The 24301-nt window shown below is 52.5% G+C and overlaps 2 protein-coding genes across 2 annotated transcripts; one reads left to right on the plus strand and one right to left on the minus strand.

Moving 5' to 3' along the window:
* Positions 1 to 693: 693 nt before the first annotated feature.
* On the plus strand, positions 694 to 6469 carry TICAM1 (toll like receptor adaptor molecule 1). The gene is made up of 2 exons (XM_034755122.1): positions 694 to 875; positions 3855 to 6469. The coding sequence occupies exon 2, from the start codon at positions 4093 to 4095 to the stop codon at positions 6202 to 6204; it is 2112 nt and encodes a 703-aa protein (XP_034611013.1). The 5' UTR covers positions 694 to 875; positions 3855 to 4092; the 3' UTR covers positions 6205 to 6469.
* Positions 6470 to 16992: 10523 nt separating this feature from the next.
* Positions 16993 to 21140, minus strand: FEM1A (fem-1 homolog A). The gene has a single exon (XM_034755123.1). The coding sequence runs from the start codon at positions 20949 to 20951 to the stop codon at positions 18912 to 18914; it is 2040 nt and encodes a 679-aa protein (XP_034611014.1). The 5' UTR covers positions 20952 to 21140; the 3' UTR covers positions 16993 to 18911.
* Between the last annotated feature and the right edge of the window lie 3161 nt (positions 21141 to 24301).

Here is a 24301-nt window from a genome sequence, read left to right on the forward strand (position 1 = left end):
GACTTGAAGGCGCATCAGTCCAGCCTCTGGCTGGTGCGCGGGGGGGGGGATCCCCAATCTGAGCGCATGAGCCCCCCCTGCCCCGAGGCTGCACGTGGGAGGGCACTGGACTGAAGACCCTTGAGCAGCCCTGGCCTGCTGGGGAGGGGGCGAGTCCTCTGAAGAACTTCTCCAGCCTCCCACAGCTTCCCACCCCGCCAGCTGGGCAGGGATTCCCCCCTAGCTCCCCCCTCCTCTAGCTGGCGCGGGGATCCCCCCATGGCTCCCCCCGCTGGGAGACAGCCACGCCCACTCACCCCCCCTCCCTTTGCGAGTGGGATTTCCCCATAGGCCTCCCCCCTGGGGGCGAGATCCCCCTCTCCTTCACCGGAGGCGACATCCCCCATTGACCCCCCACTTCTGCAGGGGGGTGAGAGCCCCATAGCCCCCGCTGTGGGGAGTCCCTATGGGGCTCTCCATACTCCAGCTGGGGGGGGACACCCCCATCCCCTCCTGCTGGGGGGCGAGATCCCACCCCCACCTCCCAGCCCGGCCTCCTCCTCCTCCTCCTCCTCCAGGGGCTGAGCTCCCCCATAGCCTGCCCCCCCCCCCCCGGGCCCCCCCCCCCCTTGAGCACCCCGCGGCCCCCCCCCGGCCATGCGCCCCCCCCCCCCCCGTTCCCCCCCCCCCCCCCCCCCCCCCCCGGGCTCCGGCTGCCGCGGGGTGGCGACGGGGCAAACCCGCGGCCGCGGCTCCGCCTCCCGGGCCATGTGAACCGGGGTCAGGCTACTTCCGCCTCCCCGCGGCCAGCTCGCCCCCTGGGCTCGGGACCCGGCTTTGGAAACGGGCGCCGAGCGGCTGAGGACCCCCGCGCTCAGTGCACCCAAGCGACCCAGGTAATCGCCCTTCCCTCGCCCCCGTAAGAGCCCCGCTGGAAGAGGAAAGTGACAGGTGGAGCCAGCCAGCCCTGCCCTTCCCAGGGGCCAAGCAGGGACGAGGACAAGGTCCTAGGAGCCAGGACTTTTCTGCCAGCAGATTTTGGGGTGCAGCTAAAAGCAGGATCCGGCCCGCCAGCCCCTGTTTCATTCATCCCATGGCTGCTGCCAGCCAGGGCAACATTTTCAAACTTGGCCTGGTCAGAACGAGGCGCCGGCCATCCTGTTTTGGCTCCTAAATGCCAATTAATCGGATGCCCCGACTTTCGCCGGCAAAGTTGGGAAAAAAAAGTCTGGCCTTGGTATTTTTCCAGGACTGGTAAAGAACAGCAGCAGAGGAATCTTGGTTCCAAATACCCTGGGAAGGAATTGGTAACTGGTAGGGAGCAGATCGTCAGCTGGAATAAATTGGCACGACCCCAGTGATGTCACTGGACCTATGTCGATTTACACGGCAGGATAGTTGGGGGGTAGGGGAGGATGGCAGGCAAGGGCCTCCTAGGAGAAGCAGGAGTTTACGATCCTTAACTTCTGGGCAGGTTTCATGGTTCTGCGCGTTACTTCCCAATGAATGTTCTAATAGCTTCCGTTGGAGGATGTTTCAAAATACAAACAAAAGAATTGGAAGGGGGGGGGGATCCCAATTTTATATGGATTTGAAAGACTGAATGGGGAAAGGATTAGCAACAGAGGCCTGCTCCGCACACTTCTTTGCTTAAAGTGATATTTTTATTGAAGAATTCCCACCCCCCAAATGACAGAACAAAAAACAACAACAGAAGAATAGAAAGGTAAAGTAATGAGTATAGAGCAGGGATCGGCAACCTTTGGCACGCAGCTTGCGAGGGTAAGCACCCTGATGGGACGGGACGGTTTGTTTACCTGCCGCATCTGCAGGTTCGGCTGATCACGGCTCCCACTGGCTGCGGTTCGCCGCTCCAGGCCAATGGGGGCTGCGGGAAGCGATGTGGGCTGAGGGATTTGCTGGCCGCTGCTTCCTGCTGTCCCCATTGGCCTGGAGCGGCGAACCGCAGCCAGTGGGAGCCGTGATCAGCCGAACCTGCAGATGCGGCAGGTAAACAAACCGTCCCGTCCCATCAGGGTGCTTACCCTCGCAAGCTGCGTGCCAAAGGTTGCCGATCCCTGCTCTATACTCATTACTTTACCTTTCTATTCTTCTGTTGTTGTTTTTTGTTCTGTCATTTGGGGGGTGGGAATTCTTCAATAAAAATATCACTTTAAGCAAAGAAGTGTGCGGAGCAGGCCTCTGTTGCTAATCCTTTCCCCATTCAGTCTTTCAAATCCATATAAAATTGGGATCCCCCCCCCCTTCCAATTCTTTTGTTTGTATTTTGAAACATCCTCCAACGGAAGCTATTAGAACATTCATTGGGAAGTAACGCGCAGAACCATGAAACCTGCCCAGAAGTTAAGGATCGTAAACTCCNCCCCATTGGCCTGGAGCGGCGAACCGCAGCCAGTGGGAGCCGCGATCGGCCGAACCTGCGGCAGGTAAACAAACCGGCCCGGCCTGCCAGGGTACTTACCCTGGAGAGCCACGTGCCAAAGGTTGCTGATCCCTGGTATAGAGGAAGGGGGGTACAGAGTGGAAGGAGACTGACATCTCCAGTTTCCACCTGCAGGAAGTAGTCAAAGATTTCTAAAAAATTAAACCAAATCTTAAAATGTGACTGAGGTCCCTCTTCTCCAAAACGTTACCTGCTCTGCAGGTCCTACTTGCCAAGCGTCTGTTTTTATTTTTTAAAAAGTCATTTCATAGACCCCCATGAACATATTCGAAGTGTCAATTCCCCCTTGCGAAAAGATAGTATTGCCTCGTGCAAAGTGCATAAACAGAACGTTGGATGATGAATGCAACATCGATCTGACTTACAAAGTTGGAGCTGTTTTGAAAAGGCAGTGATCATTTTGTTTGTTCTGGTTTTTCAAGAAGTTTCTGTGAACCAGAATTCTTCATGGAAAGGGAGGATAACTTCCTTAGAGATATGTCTGATCTCATCCATTAAGCAATCAGAGGGTTTTTGTGAGGTAGAAAAACTAGTAGCTAAAAACAGTGAAATTGTAAATTTCCCCCTGAAAGCAAGATTGTTGTGGGAGTTTTTGTTTTGTCTGCATTTTTTAAAGGCACTCTTTTCTGATGCTCCTTTAAATACTGGAAGATTTTTCCAGAGGGTCAGATATTCTGTTGGTCTTCTATAGCCAGTATTCCTCCGGACTGACAGACGCATCAACCTTCCACTTCTGGTCCGGGCCTCTCCACCTTACTAGAGTGAGTTCTGATATTAAATTAAACTTGCTGCCAGAAGACATTGGTGAGTCTAAGATCTTAACAAGATTCAGAAGAGGGATTAGATATGGATATGGATAATGTGAACATCCACAATTACATGAGATTGTATCTATGTAATGGATATAAACCCTCATGCTTAAGGGCATAAACGAACTGAAAGGACATAAACCTGGAGTCAGGAAGATGCTTTCCCTATGGACAGCTTATTCCATAACGGCCCATTAAGAGGATTTGTGCACTTTCCATCTGGAATAGGCCACTGTTGGAGACAGGACGTTGGATGAGATGGACCATTGTTCTGATCCAGTCTGGCAATTTTTATGTTTCTAAATATGTCAGTAACTTAGCACTGATTACTTTAAAGTGAGCATTGCAAATGTATATAGCAAGTGTTTATAGCTTTGCCATGTGCTTCGAGTTTTATGTACTTGCAATAATGTATGTAGTAAAGATGAATAATACCAAGCAAATGGCAAAGACTATCTACATACTAAAGCGGAGTGACATTCTTTAAAAAGGTGTGGTGTAGACGCAATGCTGACAGCCCAGTGACCTTGGGCCAACCTAGCATGGAGTGCCCAGACTCTGCCTGGCTCGTTTCTGTAACTTCCCATTCTGTTTGATTGCAGATCCAGCTGGCGAGTTTTAAAGAGGATGAGGATGGCAGCACTACCCCTTGATCCTGAAAGTATTTGGGAGCAGAGCCGCTGAGCGCGAGAGGATTTATGTATTACCAAAGCGTGCCAGGTGCTTTACAAAACACAGCAGGGGCCCAGGCCTTTGCTCCGTCCCTGCATCCAGAGGCTGTAATATGCTCTTTTCATCACCTGTTTCTTCAGCAAACGGTCTGGATAACCAGTTGAAGAGATGGCAGAGGCTGGCGAGGTCCAGCCAGGCTTTGAGGGGGTCTTCAGCATTTTATCTAGGATCCCAGAAGAGAGACTCGTTAGCCTCAAACATAAGCTGAAGCACACAAGACCCTGCACGAACAGCTGTAAGCTGTTGCAAGCCATGGTCCTGCTGACTTTGGGACGAGAGTCAGAGGCAAGGATATGTCTGGACGCTTTGGGTGATGATGAAGGAGCCCTCTGTATCTGGAGGAGCAAATGGGGTACCGCAGGCAGCGAGAACCCACTGACTCCCCAGCAAGAGGCAGGTGCCCTCCTGGCCCTGGCACGGATCTACTCGCTGCTGGTAGAGGAAAATCTGTGCACTCACCTGGCCAGGGACAATGCCTACAAGGCTGCCATTGTGGCCTTCAGAGCCAGCGAGGATCCTCGGAGAGACAATCTGAGCAGCATCTTGGCCGAGGCTCAGGAAAAGTGCACGATTGACTTCAGCTCCACAGAGACGGGTAACGAATTTAAGACACTGAGATCTGACCCTGGGCATTTCCCGACTGCCAGCCCGGCTCCAGTGATGAGGAGCCCCCCAGTGCAGATCGGGAGCAGATCGGTTCTCTCAGGGCCACAGACTTTGCGTTCCTCTGGCAGCCCAGCCTCCTTCATCAGCCACTTTGAGATCAGCCAGTCCCCCACGATGGAGTTTCACACCTGCTCAGCTCACCGTAACCATGTCCCGCAGCCCAGCAAGCTTTGTGGGGGCGCCGCGAACTGCACCGTGCAGCCTGGCGGAGGGAGAGTCAGCCACGGCCCACGGGACGCCGGCCGGTTCAGCAGCTCCTCTGCACCCCCTCTGCAAAGCCAAGTAAGAAGCCACCCATCTGAGAATCCCCAGGCCGGTAGCTTTGTTCCCCCATCTCTTCCAGTTCCCGAAACCCCACTTCCGCATCCGAGTGCGGTGCACTGTCCTGTGGAATGCACTGACCCTCCCACCATGGGGACAGCAGAACTGCAGGAACGTGTGGTCCAAAAGCCAGAACAGGAGTCACTTACCGAGCTCCCTAGCGTGTGTACCCCAGGGCCAGCCTCTGGTTCCATCCGAATGCCAGTAGAAGATTCCTGTGTCCTAACAGAGAAAGCAGAGACGGCATCCTTCTCCTCTTCAGGGGACCTCCCTCCTCCTCAGGCAGCAGCCGCCCCCACACCAGAGCTGGACTGTGGTGAGAAAAGGTTCTTCAGTTTCGTTGTCCTGCACGCCAGCGAAGATGTGGCCATTGCCTGCCGGGTGAAGGAGATGCTGGAGAGCATGGGGGTGCCCGACGGTGCCACATTCTGCGAGGAGTTCTTCATCCCTGGGCAATGCCAGCTGACTTGCTTCCAGGATGCCATAGACAACTCTGCCTTCACCCTCCTGCTACTGACCCAGAACTTCCAGTCCCACTTCTACATGCACCAGATGAACACGGCCCTGATGGATTCCCTCCAGCGGCTGCCCAAGTACAATTCGGTCATCCCTTTCTTGCCCAAGGAGAACCCCTCAAAGTGTCCGATCCCCACCGTGCTGGCGGGGTTGGTGCCTCTGGATGAGAACTCCCCGGTGTTCTCCAAGACGGTGAAGAACACCTTCCGCCTCAAGAGAATCAGTGAGCAGAAGGCGATGTGGAGCCAGTTACAGCACATCCAGGAGCAGCACAGGAAACAGCAGCAATACCAGGAACACCTCCAGATGCTGCAACAGAACTTAGTTGGTCTGAACTTGGGGTCCCAGCCTGGCTACCCATCCCAAATGCCTTTGCCAGGACTGTTGCCGTATCCTGCAGGAATTCAGCAACTTCTGCAGCAGCTTGTGTCTAGTCTCCAACTCCAGACATCTTCTCTTCCAATGTTTGCCCCTCCTGCCATGTACCAGCCTCACCCAGCTAGTCAGTTCATGCCCACCCAGTCAGCTCCCTCCCCTTCCCAGCACTTCATCCTCCCGCCCAGCCACCAAAACACGATGCAGGGGTCAGGAGGCCCCCAGCCCCTCATCATTCAGAATGCTCAAATGGTGCAGATTGGAGACCACAATCAGATGCAGGTGGAGAGGACCAGGGTGGTGGCTGAGAGCTCCGATGAAGAGACCAGCGAGAGTCACTGATTGGAGGGGCCGGAACTCAACACGGTCTGGAGAAAGTAGCACTTCGTTTCATAGCTAAATTGCAAGCTGTCTAAGGCAGGGCCCGGGCTGTGGTCTTTGTTACTTGCCTGCCCGGTGAGGACAGGTCTCGCTCCTCGCCTCCGGTGGAACATGGAGAGCGTGGAAGGAAGTGACCATCTTTTCTGCTGGAGGGAAGAGAATGAGAATGAGGAAAAGAAAGACTCAAGTTCCTGGGAAAACATTTCCCAGAACTCCTGAGAGACTCAAAGGTTTTTGAAATAAATTTTAGTTAATTTATTTCTCTTCCTTTATGTTCTCGCCTTCTTGCCGGGGTGGGAAGGGCAGCCATTGGTCTTATTCTTAATGCTACCTCTCTAGGACCTGTCCGATGTGCCAATAGCGAGGGGGAGACAGCGGGGCCCAGTGGATAGGGCCAGGGGCTGGGACTGCTGGGTTCTATTCCTGGCCCTGCCACTGATTTGCTGCATCACCTCGGGTGAGTTACTTTAGGCCAAAGTTTTTCAAAAATGGTTAGCCTGAGATGCCTGGAGCCTGACTCTTGGAGGTGTTGAGCACCCACAGCTCCCATTGCCTTCAGTGGGAGTGGTGGGTACTCCGGAGGCCCCAGGGTGTCACCTAAAAAAAAAAAAAATCAGTGGCCACTCCTTTATGTTTAGGCCTCCCCCCCCCCCCAACCACTCCGTGCCTCAGTTTCCCCCTCTGAGAAATGGGGAGAGTGGTGCTTATATGCCTCTGTGAAGTGCATGGAGAGCTACAGGGCTAAGTATTATCAATCCCCAAAGAAGCACAGAGTGATGCACCCCTTTATCACCCCCCTCCAACGGAGCTGCAGGTGATCCCTGCACTTCTATACCCAGCGCCTTATCTACTGCCAAGAGCACCCTCTGGTGCGAAGCAAGTATAAAATGCTGACGTGCCACTCACTCTGTGGCCATACTGTCCCCGAGGCAAGGAGGGGAGCGGGTTATCAGAAGCGCCTGAACCTGGGAAGAGGTCCTCCCCGTGATAACAGTCAGGAGGTTCCCGGGTTTGTGTGCACGCCTGCGCGTGTGTGTGCAGAAGTGGGTGTCAATGTGCAACTTCAGGTGGAAACAAATCCAATCCCTGACTAGTCTGCATCAACCCCACAACTCAGGGCTGTGGAGCCCTTGGCGGGAAGGTAACAGAACAAGTCCAGTTGTGTGACAGCGCTGGGCCCAGCACGGAGTCAAAGGGCAAACGTCTTTCCTCCCCCTTGCAAGTGTGAATGTCCAGGCATTGCCTAGGCATGATCAAAAGCAGCACGACGTGCCAGCGCTGGTGACGAAACTGATCCTGCATTTAGAAACTGATATTAACCTCCCATTGTGCACTTGACTCCAGCTGTTACACCAGATTCCTTGTAGGGGCCATTAATCTGCAGTCGGCTATTCTGATGATTAGACACATTCAAGGGCCAGACTCTGTCCTCAGTGAGACACACATCTTGCACTGAAGTCAGTGGGAGTGACACTGTTTAGACGTGGGCTGATTTGGCCCCAAGAAAATAGCGGGCGTGAGGTCTGTATTTCTGGACAAAGGCGATTTAGCTGAAGTGCCTACGTCCTGTGGAACTGGCTGGCCGTAGGTAAGCCAGCCAACTACCCATCCTTGGAGGAACCAGCTAGCAGGCTTTGAAAGACCTTTGCAAAAACTGTAATGAAAATGTACCAGCCTAGGCACAAAACCGCTTCACTCCTGATTCCAAACAGCAACACAACTGTGCTCCCCGCATGCAAACAACACTTGGCACGGCTGCAGGCATTCAGGAGGTCCAGTGAGCCTGACCCTTAAAGTCCCCAGAGCTTGTACCCTTCAATATCCAAAGATTTGGGGTGTCCCAACCACCTTTGGACAACTGAGGTTGTACCACAGTTTTAAAGCACTCTATGAAAGCTCAGACCAACCTAAAGCACAATGGTCCAGACAAATGTACAGTTGTATTAAGTAACATCTGCTGTATGTGTCCAAGGAATTAATCAAGGTGTGTTAAACTGGGACTGAGATGCCACAGGGATGAAGGCTTTAGAAATGCCTAGATAAAGGGCCATTCACAGCACCTGTGATGTAATTGCCAGTTAATTAAGATGGAATTTATAAATTTCCCTATTTGCAGAGGATATGTCTATCCTCCCCTTATGGATATAGCAATAAACACTCCCAACAGGGCAAGCTAGGATCGTCACTGCACCGTTAAATTTGGGATTCAACCTTCAAACTACGGTCGATGTAGTTTTTATAGGTGTTATTTCCCTGTGGCCTCCCTGCAGCGCCATCCCTCTGCAATCGAACATCATGAATCAGGCCCCCCCCAAAAGTTATGAGATTGGCTTAAAAATCATGGGACTTTAATAAGTGTTGGGTTCTTTTTATCTCCCTTCTGGGATTGAGTCGGGGGGGCGGGGGTGTTTACTGCAACCATAAGGATTAGAAACATAATTGTTTTAAAGGCAAGCTGAGATTCTTATATAATCACTAGACTCCAGGTGCTGGGATTTTAAGACCAAATATTGCAAAGACCCATGATAGTCCCAAAAGCTGGCAATACGCACAATGGTGGAGGCCATAAGGGAAATCTCCCATGTATGGCTCTATTCTGAAAAGTAACTTTATGAAAATGGCTGATGGGGGTGGGGAGGAATTGCCCATTTATTACATCTCTTATAGTCGTGTTTAAAGGCCCTAAAGTGAGAGCAGGGCCCCACTCGCTGCTGTGCAAACACACATGCTCCCTGCCTATTGTGGCCCACCGACTGCCAGAGCAAATTTTGCCCTAAGAAAGAACAGGAATGGTGGTCATGGTGCAGTGTGTATGCGGGGGGGGGGGGAGGCTGTTCTATCTATCAGTACTGCAAACTCAGCGGGCTCAGCGAGAGACAGAGAAAATTGCCCCTAGAGTTGAGCAAACCCAGGCGGCGGACTATTACACAGCTCAAACAAAAAGGCTGTATCATCTCACTGAAGGAAGCTCCGTGTAAAGCCCTAAGGGGAAAGATGGAACTGGAGAACCCAGTTACAGAGCTGGCTTCTTTCTTCCTCCTTGAGTTACAAAAAGGAGAGACCCAGGCACTTCCTTAGGGGAACAGCTCTTTACCTTCCTCTACACCCAGGTGAAGCCACCGCTATGTCCTTCCCAGTGGACCACTCCATTGTAAAGTGGCTAGCGTGAGCGCTGCTCTTTATACCCTCTCCCAGCACTACCTGGGACTCAGACTGCACCACTACAACTTCCTGTGCGGGGGTGGGAAACTGCCCCGTGTTAGGTAGTGGTTTTTTCTAATTCATCCTGTCGGGGGGGCCCTCCCTGACACATTTCTGGCTGCAGGACGCTGAAGAGGAAAACTGTTTTCATAATTCAAATAAAGCAAAAACACACATTAAATAGAAAGAACTTGGAAAGGGCTGATTGGTTGAAACTAAAAGGGGATGAAGCCGAGGGCCTGTAAATTTGCACTCCAGGAGTTGGAAGGTCAAATCCAGATCAGGACTTAGTGCTGGTGAGGGCTACAGGTTAGAATGGAGCACGAGGCTTACACACGCTTATAACTGGCCTTTATAAAAGGGTGACTGTTACCTGGGACTTTCAAAATTCAATTATTTTTTTTACGACCGCTCCAAATCCAAGTCTCCCGACTGCTGAAACGTACAGCAGGTTCCTGATTTCTTCCTCTAACTTTGCATTTCTGGGATTTGCATCTTCCATACTACAACTGTCGTGCAGCAGAATCGAGCTGGTTTCTGTCTGGCTCATGTCTTATCACCGTGACTGGCCGAGGTAGGGTGACCAGACAGCAAATGTGAAAAATCAGGACAGGGGGTGGGGGGTAATAGGAGCCTATATAAGAAAAAGACCCAAAAATCAGGACTGTCCCTATAAAATCGGGACATCTGGTCACCCTAGGCCGAGGTCTGCTAGGCCGGGAAGTTGTGTGTGTGTCATTTGGAGAGAGGGGGGTCGAACAGGTGGCCCTGCCACTAGAACTCGGCCAACAATTCTGCAGAGGATGCCCGAGTCCGAAGAGACTCCAGCTCGTTCCGCCAGAGCCTCGGGGCGGAGAGCAGTAAGCAGTGCCTGAAGCCAGCAGCTGTGGTTTTCCCTACGCACAGTTCTGCTGAGTAACATTATCATACAGTCAGGACACCCTGCTTTGCTAGGGCCCACCATCTATGCTTTCAAAGCTACCTGCTGTCTCTTGAGAAAATAGTGCCAGTCCTGCGTGAGGCCTTCTGGGAAACAATCAGAATGGATGTATCAAGGTCTGACACTGTAAACGCTAATTGCCTCCTGGGGCAGGCAGGTGGACTCCCTGGGCCATGATCACATGCAAAGTTCATTAAAAAAAAAACAGCACCGGGGGTGGTGCCGGGGTGGAGTTTCTGTGGCTCTCTTGTCTCCATCATCACCAGAGCTGCTGCATCATGTGCGTTACGTGCACCGTCAGCCAGGCCTTTGTTGTGTGAAACAGCAAGAGCCTTCGAAGGCGCTGACGTTCCCAACGTTCATCACAGCGCCTCTCTGGATGCAAGCCGCGGAGCAAAATGAGAAGTGGCTCTGGCGGAGCTCAGTGTGGGGCACTCGGCTCCATTCGCCTCCCCCAGGCAGAGCTGCCACGCTGAGTCACAGCCAGAGAAACTCGGTAGTTAGGGGAAATTCTCAGCAGAAAGGAAGTTCCTGGCGGTGATGTAAAATATTTCAAAATGCTTGACACGTTGCTGTAGCTTCCATAGATCTTCCACCTCCTCCAAGAGGGACTTTCGGGCCAAGCAGAACTGCCAGTTGCCCAAACAGATCCTGGCTCCCCCCATCCCCCCATCAGTATTTTTGCTCTGAAGGCTGAATTCTCAGGGGAGCTCCGCACCACCCCCAGCTCCTGACAAAGTCAGGATCTTTGGAAGCAAGCTATTCAGAGGGGAGGGGTGTTTTTGTGGTTAAGACGCTGGGAGGGGACTTGAGAGAACTGGGTTCAGTTCCTGTCTCTGCCACAGGCCACCTCTGGGACCTTGGGCAAGACACTTTGGTCCAGATTTTTAAATGTATTTCAACTCCTACCTCCCACTGATGGGGATTAGGAGGCTAAATATCCTGGAGGCTCTGGGCTTACATCTCCTGGGGTCTCAATTCCACCCCCGTAAAACAGAGAGAACACTTCCTTTTGTCCGTCTTTTCTATTTAGATCGCAAGCTCTTTGGGGCACCGTCCGTCTCTTACCATATGTTTGTACAGCGCCCAGCACCACGTGGTCTGGACCTCAGTCGGAGCCTTTCGGTGCTACTGTAGTGGTGCTACTGTAGTGGTTGAAGAAGGGCTTTCTCCCCACCCGGTTTCTCTGCTTTGATCTTGCAGTGCTAAAACAGTGACAATAGAATGAAAGTAACTGCACAGCAGAGGCAGGGGGTGGCTGGGAGGGAGCATGACCTTTCGTAAGTGTCTTTCGTAATAGCAAAGGGAACAGTCAGGCATGGGTGGGCTAGGGCCATTTCTGGACATTGTCCAGGCCCTGCCTGGAAAGGATTTTAAATCAGTGTTATCAAAAAGCGGAGCTAGAACCCAGCCTGTCACCAGGCTTGACCCTGGTAAGTTGGGTTAGTCCATGGCAGGATTTAGGCTAACCCACTTTGGGGGGAAAAATACCCTGTGCCCACTGCTCCTGCCAACTGTTTGCTGTGACTGGGTTGCAGCACGGTTCTCGCTGAGTCAGATCTAGGCCCATCCCCTGGGATCTCCCAAGTGTTTGTCAGCATCCAGTGAATACTACTAGCCCTGGGGGTTGGAGGATGCAGCCCAAGCCAGACCCTCTGTGGCTGGACGAAGCGCTTCTCCTGGTCCCTCCGCTTTGGTTCCCAAACCCAGGGCTGCAGAGAGCTGGCTAGCACTTCATCCCTAACATGCCCTGTTGTGCTTTGGTCCATATCGTAGCCCTCACAAGGCCCTGAGCATGCCTAGGGTCAGCGAGAGTTAAGGATGCAGTGGGAGGATTTGCATTGGCGGGCCTGTGGGTGTTGGAATCAGACCTTCACCTTACTGGGGATTTACAAGATCACAGCTATGGATACTTTGGGTAAAATATCCACCACCTCCCTGGTCATTTGTCTCTTGAAATTACCTCCAGCTGCAGCCACTCAGCAGGTCTGGCAGTAGGGGGCTCTCTAATGCCATGTAGCCATCTAGCAATTGGATGATCACAACACCGACAAGGGAGCCAGGAACAACCCAGTACCGGGGCCCCCTGCCTCTATCCATCAAACCACATGGCAGCACCTTGCCACATCTGGGTGGGGAAATTGTATGCAGGGCCGGGGCAGGGGGTTGGGATGCGGGAAGGAGGAAGTGTGGGGTGCAGGAGGGGGTGCGGTGTGCAGGAAGGGGCTCAGGGCAAGGGATTGGGGCAGAGGGGTGTGGAGTGTATGAGGGGGCTCAGGGAAGGGGGTTGGGGTGCAGGAGAGGTGCAGAGTGCAGGAGGGGGCTCAGGGCAGGGGGTTGGGGTGCAGGAGGGGTGCGAGGTCCGGCAGGGAGTTGGGGGGGCGGTGTCTATAGGCATGGACAACGCACAGATCCCTCTGCCCCTCCCATCTGGGGGCCACAGGGACGTGTTGCCGGCCGCTTCTGCAGAGCGACGTGGGGCCCGCGGCGCCACGAGGGGCAATCCCGCGGGCCGGATCCAGAGCCCTGGGGGGGGGGCGCAATCCGGCCCACGGGCCGTAGTTTGCCCACTCCTGGCCTAATCACACACTCCAACCTCCTGCACAACCTGCCCCTCCCGGCCAGACCAGGGAGTGCACCCCACTGCTCCTTTATAAACAACCCCACAGGCTGTGGCTTCCACTGTCGGAACAGCTCTGCTTTTATTTTTAGCTGCGTCAGGGGGCTTGGTAATGGCAAGGGCGACTTGCTTTTTATAGCATTTGCTCAGGGCTTCCAAAGGGAATGGCAGGACCCAGGGGCCTGGATCCAAACCGAGTTTCCTTCTCAGCATTTCCCCCCCCTTACGTAACCTTCCTTTGCCTAGGTATTGCATTACCACTGCCTGGTCTGATACCCAGGGCCACCCTTTCCTTGGGAACAGAGTATGTAACACCCCCCTCCCCAGTTTTACATGACACATTGGAAGCGGAATTGACTGCTCAGGTGACGGGGCTGACAACTCAACAACAGAGTGCAACTGATGTAGCTTGTGCAGATGGGACCCGTTTGCTGGGCTAGTTCAAATTGTTGGGATGAGGCAGATTGGGAAGGGAGGCCTATAGAGATTTGATTGCGTTTTTTACACCTTAGAGGTACCAGGAATGTCAGCTGTTACCCATTTCTGCCAGAGGTCTCCAGGGAGGACCAGAGAACTGGGGGAGGAGCTTTCTCAGCTCTCATGTGAAAGACAGGGGAGGAACAGAACCTTTTACAAGGCGCTTTTTCCTTCCAGACACTTTCGGCTTTGAAGCCAATGGGTGTTATTGAAAAGCAAAACCCACAGCATTTTAACCAGAATGACTCCAATTCCCTTTGCCCCCTCAACTGCTCAGCTTTCGCTTGGTACCAGCGAGGTCCCCATTCCCCTAACTCTTCAGCCAGCCAAAGACACGGCCAGGAAAAACAGGGCAGAAAAGGGGTAAAAATTTCAGCTAAGGGACTTCTGAGAATGGGATTTAGGTGCCTAATACCCACAGGTGCTTTTGCCATTTATTTCAAAGTCCTGAATTTCTGGTGTAAAAACCGAGGATTTGGTTTTTAAACGCGCACACACAACCCACCAGCCAGGAAAGCAAAAAGAGGCCACAGCCCTATTTTTGTCTTTTACAGTTCACCTTTAACACCAGCGATGGCTTTCGCCAGAGACTCCCACACTGAAATCACGCACTCTCCCTTTGGGATGGCAGATTTCCTTAACTAGGGAGCACACAGGCTGGTTGCGGGGGAGCAGTCAGGACAGAGCTGAGTGTGTGTGTGTCAATGCACATTCTCAAGGGGAGGTACTAGTTATGTTTTAAGAGCCTCATTAAAATTCACCTACTAAACTCTCAACCATGGCATGCTGGGACCACTGCTAGTCACCAGACTAACAGTCTGTTACCTTGTACTCCTCTGGTCTGTTCTATTGACATATTTTCCTATCTTATCCAGCTGTTTGCTGTGTGCTTGTACAGTGCCTAGGACAATGGACCCCCACTCTCCTTGAGGCACTACCACCATACATATAACAAACAATGCAGGGCAAACACAATGGGGTCTGTATGCTTGTGGCCAAACTACAGAACTGATCCTGCAAATGCTCTATGCGCAAATACCCGTGCTCACAGGAATGGTCCCGCTGCATTCAATGGGACGTGTAAGAAGCAAAGGGGAGGGGAGACGGATTGCTGAGGAAAGAAAAAGGAAAGGATTTTACTGTGTGCTTTCCAGCCTCTCCCCCGTCTCTGAAGGGATTGGAGTCAGGGAGAAGAATTCGGCCGTGTATTCCTCTCTCCCAACCCCCCAGGAATAGAGAGGACTTTGCTGGGACATTTACAGTCTTGTCTGAGCTCTAGCAGGGCTAGTTGTAAACGGGGTTTTCTCCATAGCCATTTCTCATTTTGGTACCTGAGCAGTCTGTGTCATGTCTCTCTAGTGCGATACACAGTATAATTCCAGTGATCCAAATGCCCTTTATCCAAAAATCTGACTGGACCGAATCCACGGTGCATCCCCCCCCCATATTAATTAACAGCACTTCCATTTCTCTGCACGCCAGCTTCTCTGAACGTTTCGGCTGTCCCCCCGGCCAGTCAAGTATACCGTAGTTGGAACCCCCAATGTGGGTTGCACCCCATGACTGCCCGAGGAAGCACATAACACTGTCTCTGACACCCTCAAGGGTTGCCACACAGGTCCCGTCCTCACCAGAGATACTTTTGAGCATTTGTGACCCTCTCTAAGTGCCCGAAGAGCCAGGGAAATGCTGATGCTATCCCTATCTTTAAACTCCAGGCTCTGCACTTTGTAAACACTGATCATATAACGAGTGTGGGACGATCCGGGGAGCCTAAAAGATCTCCATAGAAGGGCACTAGCAATTGGCCCCAGCAAAGTCTCAGGTGAATCTTTCCCTTGTATGCATTTCTACAGACACCCACACAGGAGCCATGTATTGGCCTGGGGAGCTGAGCGTGGGAATCAGAGCTGGAATTTAAAACAAAGCGGGAAGCAAAGAGAAAGAGAAATCTGCGGAGGGAGAATTTGCAGGATTGTTTCAGGAGAGCGACATAAGCCAGGGTTTATGACTGCCCTCGTGAAAAATCTCTACCCTCCGCCCCAGCTAATCATCCAGTTACTACAACAGTCCCTAAACATTTCACTGCGCCAGCCAACTGCCTGCACGGCCGTCAGCCCAGCCAACACCTACAGTAAATAATGGCTCTTAGGTGGTAATTATACTTCAGTTCATACAGTGATTCCACTTACCCAGTAATTACCGTCAACATGTAATTGCAAGGTGCAAAATAAATATGGCCTTTCTGCCATGCTAAGCTTCCCCTTTCCTGAGGCTCCAATCAATGGCCAGATTCCACAGCTACCTGATTACATGGTCACAGCTTCAGATTTCTTACTGCCCTTTAACGGCTCTCTATTGCTAGCCTCATGTCTGCTCCGGGTACAAGAGGGGAGCTAATCAAAGGGTGTCTGGAAGGGGTTCCTGGCAGCTAAAATGTCACAGTATGAATGGGTCCGTTTTAAAAACAAATCCTCACCCCACAGCCAAGCTAGTAATTTGGAGATCCAACCTGAGCCGCCTTAAAGCGGCCTGACTTTCAGAATGCACCGAGCACCTGCCCTATGAAAGTCACGGCACCTCTAAGGTAACTTACGTTGGCCATTCAGCCACTGAAGCCCCCAAGATCTGTAGGCACTTAGGACAATCTTCCCAGAGCCTAGATTTTTAAAATCAGTTCCCATAGCACCACTGACACTGATGGAGTTACACTGTTTTACACCAACTGAGGGTCTGGCCCAAAAGCTGTGACCAAACTGAAACTCCAGAAACTTAATGTTCAAGGACAGTCAGCTAGTTTAGGCCTGAAGTTTAAGTCTTATTGAAAAAGACTTAAGAAGTTTTATAAACCTCCCATCAGAGAATGTTTTCGTTCATTTTAAATGCTGATTAAAACAATGTATTTGCGTTTAAACCTTCCCCTGCAATTTTTCAATCCAATCACAACAGCATGGAGATGCAAGAGAGCCAGAAAGTGAGCCTAACTAGAAAGAGAAGGGAAACTATTTTCAGTGACAAAACGGAGAAATGTAGGTAGAAGTGTAAACAGACAATGGAGGCAGCTAATCTGTTTTTCGCTAAATTAAGATCCCTAAATCCAGCAACACAAGATGCTAGCATGGCTCACTGAGCTCTTGTGGAGATCCACTGACTTCATGGAGGAAGATCCATCAATGGCTATTAGCCAGGATGGGCTGGGATGGTGTCCCGAGCCTCTGTTTGCCAGAAGCTGGGAATGGGCGATGGGACGGATCACTGGATGATTACCTGTTTTGTTCATTCCCTCTGGGGCACCTGGCATTGCCCACTGTCGGAAGACAGGATACTGGGCTAGATGGACCTTTGGTCTGACCCAGTATGGCCGTTCTTATGAGCGATTCCTCCCATTTATTGCCCAAAGAATTTCACTGTCTTCCCCCACCCCTCAATGAAACTGATCCTGAAAACACAGTCCTAGCATCAAGGAATTCCAAGGCGTTTGCATTCCATCAGCATGTGTTTTGTTTTATTAAAGTTAGGAGCACTCACCGGCTCACAAAGTTAAGTCATTTGCGCAGTTTAATCCGTATCAGCCACAAGGAGGAAAAAAAAAAATATTGTACCTAAATTAGCCCTGCACTTTACACCTTGATGAGAGTTAAACCTTCTTGCCTCATAAATAAAACATTTATTTAATAGTTAACACTGCAAAACTAAACATGGCAGCTCTACAATATCTTTCAGGGGCAGAGAACATTGGATTATTGAGGTTTATGGTTTAGCTGGCCTGTAAATACAAGTCGAGCAGCTTCTTTAGATCACAGTGCATGGGCATTTATCAGGGTTCTGCTCTCCTGATCATCCTGAAAACGGCTTCATCCTTAGCTATGCATTTCGCTCTGACTGGGCCAAGAAAGGAGCCACTGGCGGCTAAAGCCGTCATTCCTGAGGAGACAAAATAAAACGCAGGGACATCATGTTTGCCAGCACCAACTGCTCAACGCAAAGCAAGGTTCTGCTGAAGTGGACAAATACCTGCCCCGAGGGAACAGGTAACAAACTTCTGTCCAGGTCCTAATTAAACAAAAACCAGCTCACCCCAAGAGTAGCCAGATGAAGACATTTTTATTTCAATCTTTAAACTAGCACCATACTTAGTATAGCTGCAGAAAGAACCAAAAGCCAAGAACAACAAGTCAGTGGCCCTTTCAAGGGAGGTTCTCAGCACAGGACACTTCAAAGCCCAGTGGATCAGTGCCATTCAACCTTTAAAAATAAAATAAAAATCATCCTTCATTAACATTCCCTGCCTGCTCTTTCCTCCAACCATGCAATACCCCACACTGCAACAAATGCTCACCTGCTTTAAAGAAACTTCCAAGCTCTGTCCACCCTGCAAACGTTCTCTGATCCTGGAATGGCTTGAAAGAGGGGATCTCAAGCACCAGCTCAAGTAACATGGTTTTGGCCTGCAGACCATTCTAGATGGGCCAACCCCCACTGAGCCCATGCAGAGCTACATCTACGTAGGCACAGGGGTTGGCCTGTGCAAAACTGGTAAGATCGAGGCTCTTGCCAGCCACAAAGCCATATAGATTTTTTTTCTAAAATGAGAAGTCCCCTCCTTCATATAAGTCAGCGTTTGCTGACAAAACCATGTTACTAAGGTTGGCCTTGAAATGTTAAGTACAGGATTGGAGAAATCTTGCAGAGCGGCCAGAGCCTGGCTCTGGCAGGGAAAAAGAAAACAGCTGTCAAAAATCTCACAATTTTGCACCACTTGTTACATGGCTACTTGGTGGGGAGAGGGGGGGGGGGGAATCACAACACCCCACTGGGAAGTTGTGCAAATGGCAACTAGCCCTGCTGGGCACTAGCCACCCAGCCCCAGCTTTTAGGCTCATGTGCCAAATGTGGGAAGGAAAGAGGGACTAGGTTAAACTGCAGATGTGGATGTTTTATTCCTTTGCTTGCATTACTATTGGGTCAGTCCTTTGGGGTAGGGTGCACAGGAGAGGTGCACATATGTGAATTTGTAACAACCCTAAAGCGTAACGACCGAATTAATCCAGCACTTATGGGAAGAGGAGAGGTGGGAGGATGCAGGGGAATCGCCTCCAACATCTCCAATTTTCTTCTCCCTTGAGGATGAGACTGTTGACGAAGGGGAAAGGCAGCAGCTGCAGCTTTCTCTTGGTTCGCTTCAGTGAAGGCTTCTGGCACCTGGGGATGAAGAGGAAGCAAGACAGCCACAGCGACAAGCTCTTGAGTTTCCTTCCTCTGTATGGATAAGCTCAATGCTGGGAAAGGACAATGGCTGCAGCCTGCCTCAGTGCAACGAAGGCTTCCAGCACCCAGGGAAAGGATCTGCCTCCAGACCTTGGATTTCCCTTCCTCTCAGGGACGATGAGCGGCTTCGTGGGAAAGGCTGGGGACTTCAGTCTTCCCACCCTAATGAAGTTCAATGAAGGCCTCCAGCTCCTCGGGGATGAAGCCCTTGTAAGGGATCTTGTGCTTGTCCAGGGCACGGGCAGCAAGGCACTGGAGGGTGATGTAGTTGAAGGGCTGCATCATGCTCTTGGTAAGCAGCTTCTCATCCAGCAGCTCGTAAGCTGTCTGCTTGAAGGCGTTGGTGGCATCCATGTGAGCCCCAGCCTCCATCAGGGCACTCATGATCAGCGGGCAGTTGTTCTGGGCAGCAATGTGCAGCGGGGTGTTGTTGTCATAGTCACGGCTGTCTGGGTCAGCCCCACACTCCAGCAGCAGGTTCACAACATGGAGCGATGGGAACTTGCCCACTGGGTAGCGCCCCACTGTGGTGGTGTCCTTGTCCACAGCCATGTGCAAGGGTGTGAACCCGTTCTTGGCCCTGGGACTGCACTTGAGCAAGCAGTAGATGGTCTGGCGCTTCTGGTGCTCCTGCTCAGGGGTGCATTCCACCTTCTCCAGCAGGAAGACCAGATGGAGGATGATGGCTAGCGCCTTGGTGAACTGTGCAGAGTCAGCCACCGGGTCCTTGTGAAGCAGAAGTGCCCGCTCTACCTCCCGGACCCCTTTGCTCAGCACACCCATGAGGTCGGAGAAGCCCAGCTGGGTAGCTAAGGTGCCCTTGGAGCGGTCCTGAAGCACATAGGAGAAGAGCTCAGCAAAAGAAAGGAAGCTGCTGGCAGTCATGGGGCTGAGGGGTTCCAGGTTGCCTTGCTGCATGTCCAGGGCATACTTCCACAGGTTAATACAGCGTTCAAAGTTGCCCGAGTCAGCATAGACCGCCCCCCGGTAACGGATGTAATAGGAAGTGTCTGGATGAGAGGGGCCCAGGATCCGCTCTCGGATCAGAAGTGCCTGCATGCGCATCTCATCCGGGTCAGTGATCAGGGCTTCTAGTTCCTCCAGGGTGCTCACCTCCCGGGAGTAGTCATAAGCCAGCACCAGCTGCCGGGGCTCAGGCTTGGTCAGATACTGCCCGCCCTGGTGCCGAAGCTCCATGGCCCTTCGCCAGTACTTGAGAGCCCCCAGCAGGTCACGCTTCTTATCCACGAAGGTGGCTCCCAGCAGCTCCAGGGCTTCTACAGCAGCCCCTTGACTGCAGCACTTGTAAGGGCCCTGCTGCTCATCCTGGCTAGCGGCACTGCATCCCGTCTGGCCCTCATGCTGCACTTCCTCGGGGCAGCACTGATGTGTTTCCTGGCCAGTATTCCAACCCCTCTGTTGCTGCCCCCTTGCAGTGCAGTCCCCGGCCTCGTTCCCCAACATCTCATCCCCCTCCTCGTTTTGCAGCCCTCCTTGGATGAGGTACTCCACAATGTTGGTGTGCCCGGTGACGCTGGCGGCCAGCAGCGGGGTCATGCCGTAACCATCCCTCTCCATGCGGGCCTTGGAGCGGAGCAGCAGCTGCAGGATCTCCAGGCTCCCGGACTCGGCGCAGTCGTGCAGGGCGGTGTTGCCTTTCACGCTGCGGCGGTTGACGTCGGCCCCCTTCTCCAGCAGGTAGCAGGCGATCTCTCGGTGCCCCTTGTAGCAGGAGATCATCAGGCAGGTGTGCCCGTGCCGGTTGGCCACCTCCAGGTCGGCCCCCCGCTCACCCACCAGGTAGCGCACGATCTCCAGGTGCCCGTCGAAGCAGGCGGCCCGCAGCGGGGTGGAGTTGGTCAGCGTGGTCTGGTTCACCGAGGCCCCCCGCTCCAGCAGGCAGCGCACCACCTCCAGGTGCCCGGCGGCCGAGGCGGCCCACAGCGGCGGGGCCCCCTCGATGGTCTCGCCGTCGAAGCTGACCGAGCCCCCCTCCTCCACCCGGGCGCCGCAGTGGTCCAGCAGGTACTCCACCACCTCCCGGTGCCCGTGGCGGGCGGCGATCAGCAGCGGGGTCCCCCCGCCGCCCGGCCCGGCCGTCAGGGCCTCCAGCTCCTCCCGGCTCCGGCTGCCCAGCAACTTCTGCAGCAGCTTCAGCTTCCCGTCGCGGGCCGCGTTGTAGACGGCCGTGCGCAGGTCCATGGCCACGGCGAGCGGCCCGGGCCCCTCCTGGCCATGGGGCGGCTGCTCCGCCTGCCCCGCCGTGCGGCCCGGGGCAGGGGCGCGAGAGAGGGACGGGGACCGACCGACGGAGACCCCGGCCTCGGGAGGCGGCAACGGCAACCTTCAGTGCTTCTCCCCCGCCGCCATCTTAGGGTTTTAATACAAAACAAAATGGCGTCCCCGAGCGTCCGGGCTGGGGCGGGGAATTCTGGGACTCGTAGTTTCTCCAGCGCCGCTCTTCCGTGGCCGGCAGGTAGGAGCCTGGCGGGCAGGAGACCGCCTTTCCCAGGAGGCAACGGGAAGGAGTTTCCGCTCGCCGATCCCGCGGGCGACGCCGGGAGCGTGCGAGGTGCCGTTTGGGACATGTAGTTCTGCCGTCGCCGCCCTTTCGCAGCCAGCGTCCGGGAGGCTGGCCTCTGGGAGACTACATTTCCCAGCAGTGCAATGGGGAACGACGCCTCTCTGGGAGCCTGCCGGGCCGCCAGTGGGCGTAGGGGGTTCTGGGAAATGTAGTTGTCTAACTTCACCGTTCCGTGAGCGTCTATATAGGTCCTATATAATTCATCCCTCCCCCTCCCGGATGGGTTCCCAGCATTTAGTGCAAATGAATGCCTGCCAGAGAGTTTGTGGCCTGGGGATGGGATTGTGGTGGTTGTTCGGGTTGCCAACCCTCCAGGATTGTCCTGGAGTCTCCAGGAATTAAAGATTAATCATTAAAGATTATGTCACGTGATGAAACCTCCAGGAATTCATCCAACCAACGTTGGCAACCCTACCAAGCATGCAATGGGCATTGGTCAGTGGATGTAACTGGGTGACCTCCCCCTCTTTCTCCATCCAACCATCCACCCCATTCCATAGGCTGACGCATCCCCTGGCTTGAAGTGGTTTCCATCATATACAGGGTTTATAGTTGGGTTCAGTGGCTAACAGCACCCTGGCACCATTCCCTCTCCCCATCCCACAACTTCCCCCTCTCCCCCCCATCCCTCTCCCTCACTATCCATCCAGCACCCACTCTTTACCCATCCCACTAACTCTCCATCCATCTCTCCTTCTAGCTTAGATGTCTATATAGCACCTATCACTTTGTGTAGTGACATCAAACAGGACTTTGTGGAAGGAGATGCAGCCACTTCGGGTCAGTCAACTGGTCCCAGCACACATCAGGGTAGAGAAGGCAAATCTTTTCCCAAGGCCATGATGGCTTTCCAAGAGCCTTGCAAAAAGTGCTTTGTATTTTCATTCAAAGCAGACAGGACCTTGGCTTTTTAAGATTTCAGTTGTGACTTCATAATATGTATAAATTGAATCGGATACCTTTATTTTTAAAAATGTCTTGAACTGGTTAAACTCCAAATACGGTAGTTAGAAGGAGTCAACATCACAAAAATACAGCTGTGCCATGTACTGTGCTTGGCACACCCTAACTTGGTATATTTTACAAATGTAAATGCAGCAGCCGTAATATATCTATGAGGATTTTTTGTGTTTAGTAAAGCTTTCAGGAAGCTCCCATGAACTCCTGGCTGGGACAATGTGGTCTAGAGATAAACAGAATGTGTGTAACAGTAGCCCCTGGGGCCAGTGTGTGCTGACTCCTACCACATGACAAGGAGCATAAGCTTTTGTAACCCTGACTTATATTGTGTGACTGGAGTCAGGAAATACATAATTCAGCCCTTAGTGAAAGTAGCCACTACTGCACTGACTTCAGCGTAGCTGCACCTGCTTGCACCAGGGTTGAATTGGGCACCGTGAGCTTCACCTCCGAAGATCCTCTCAGCCTCTGATGAACAGAGAAGCACATGGGTGAGAGCAGAGATCATCCCCAACTTGTATTCGTTGTGCAGAGGCACAATTCCCAGCGTGTAAAGTTCTGTTAGAGTGTTACATTCATGCTATAAAAGCAGGCTGGCCTTCCTCTACTGAACCATTCATTTCCACAGAGGGTCTTGTGGCACCTTTAAGACTAACAGAAGTATTGGGAGCATAAGCTTTCGTGGGTAAGAACCTCACTTCTTCAGATGCAAGCATTCATTTCCACGACTTGGTCCTGCCTGCATTGCTGATGAGTGGCAGAATGGATCACAAGTAGGTAGCCAGCTGCCACCCCAGAGGACTGGGTGTTGCAGGAGATTGGCCAAAGGATGTTTCATCTGTAGAAGTTGAAATCCAAGTTCAGCCCAGGTGCACAGTGTCCTCAGCTCCCTACTCTTCGATGGCCTCTCTGAAGTGAGTTGCTGGGTCTCAATTCGAATGGACCCGTGTCCACAACTCAGAAACCACCATCTTCATTGGCTCAGTTGAAATCAATGGGAGTTAGGTGCTTAAATACTTTTGAGGATCTGGGTCAAACATACTGTCAAACCAAATGAGAACAAATCAATGAAATACCTGCGGGATGCTCACTTAGGGGTGAGATTCAGCCCTGCTCAGAGGCCAGCACAGTTAATGAGGCCTATTTTGAGGGCTCAGGTACCTCGTGCTGGGCATCCGCACAGGGGTGGATTTTACTCGTTATGTTTTATTTATAGCTGCCCACATTAGCCTGATTTTGTTTTGTCTTGTCTGGAATTACCTGGGATTATGGGTGCTGCCTTTGCAGAGAATATGATTTTAGTTGCTAAGAAACTGCTTTTGCATAACAAACAGCATGAGCCGGATTTTCACCTCAAGTCAGTGGGAAGAGCAGGTGCTCAGCGTCTCTGAGAATCAGGGCTGGGGCGTCTGTGCCTTAACTCCCCCGTGAGGCGGAGAGTGCGTGTGTGAGACAGCAGGATTTGTGCGCGGCAGGTGCCAAAGTTCTGAGTGGCTTTGTGCGCAAAAGTACGTGGATGTTTGTGAGGGAGCACGAGTGTCCGCGCATCCTGGGCATGGGCTTGCGTGCAAAAGCACAGTTCTGTGCTTGAACGTGGGTGTGCAGGAGGATACAGTGACTGTGTCGGGGTGTTTGTGTGTGTTCCCGTGTCTCTTGTGCACACAGGAGGGAATGCGTGTGCCTGGGCGCCTGTGTTTGTATATGTATGAGAACAGTGGGTGTGCATTAGCATCTGTGTGTGCACGAGTGAATACATGCCAGAAGTCCGTGTGTGCAGGTGTGGGATGGGGTCACTGTATTCCCGTAAGTGTTGGTGAGTCTCCATCTGCGGGCACGTCAGTACGTACACGAGCAGATGTGTGACAGCATGGTCTGTGTGGGTATGCTTGGATGCATTTGCATACATGTGAGAATATTCTGTGTGAACACGTGTTCTTGTGTGTGAGCATCCACACGGGAAAGCTGGGGTACTTAAAAGACTGGATGAGTTGCAATTTCAAGGCAAAGA

Source organism: Trachemys scripta, chromosome 22 (genome assembly GCF_013100865.1).
Source record: "Trachemys scripta elegans isolate TJP31775 chromosome 22, CAS_Tse_1.0, whole genome shotgun sequence".
NCBI classification, from domain to species: Eukaryota; Metazoa; Chordata; order Testudines; family Emydidae; genus Trachemys; species Trachemys scripta.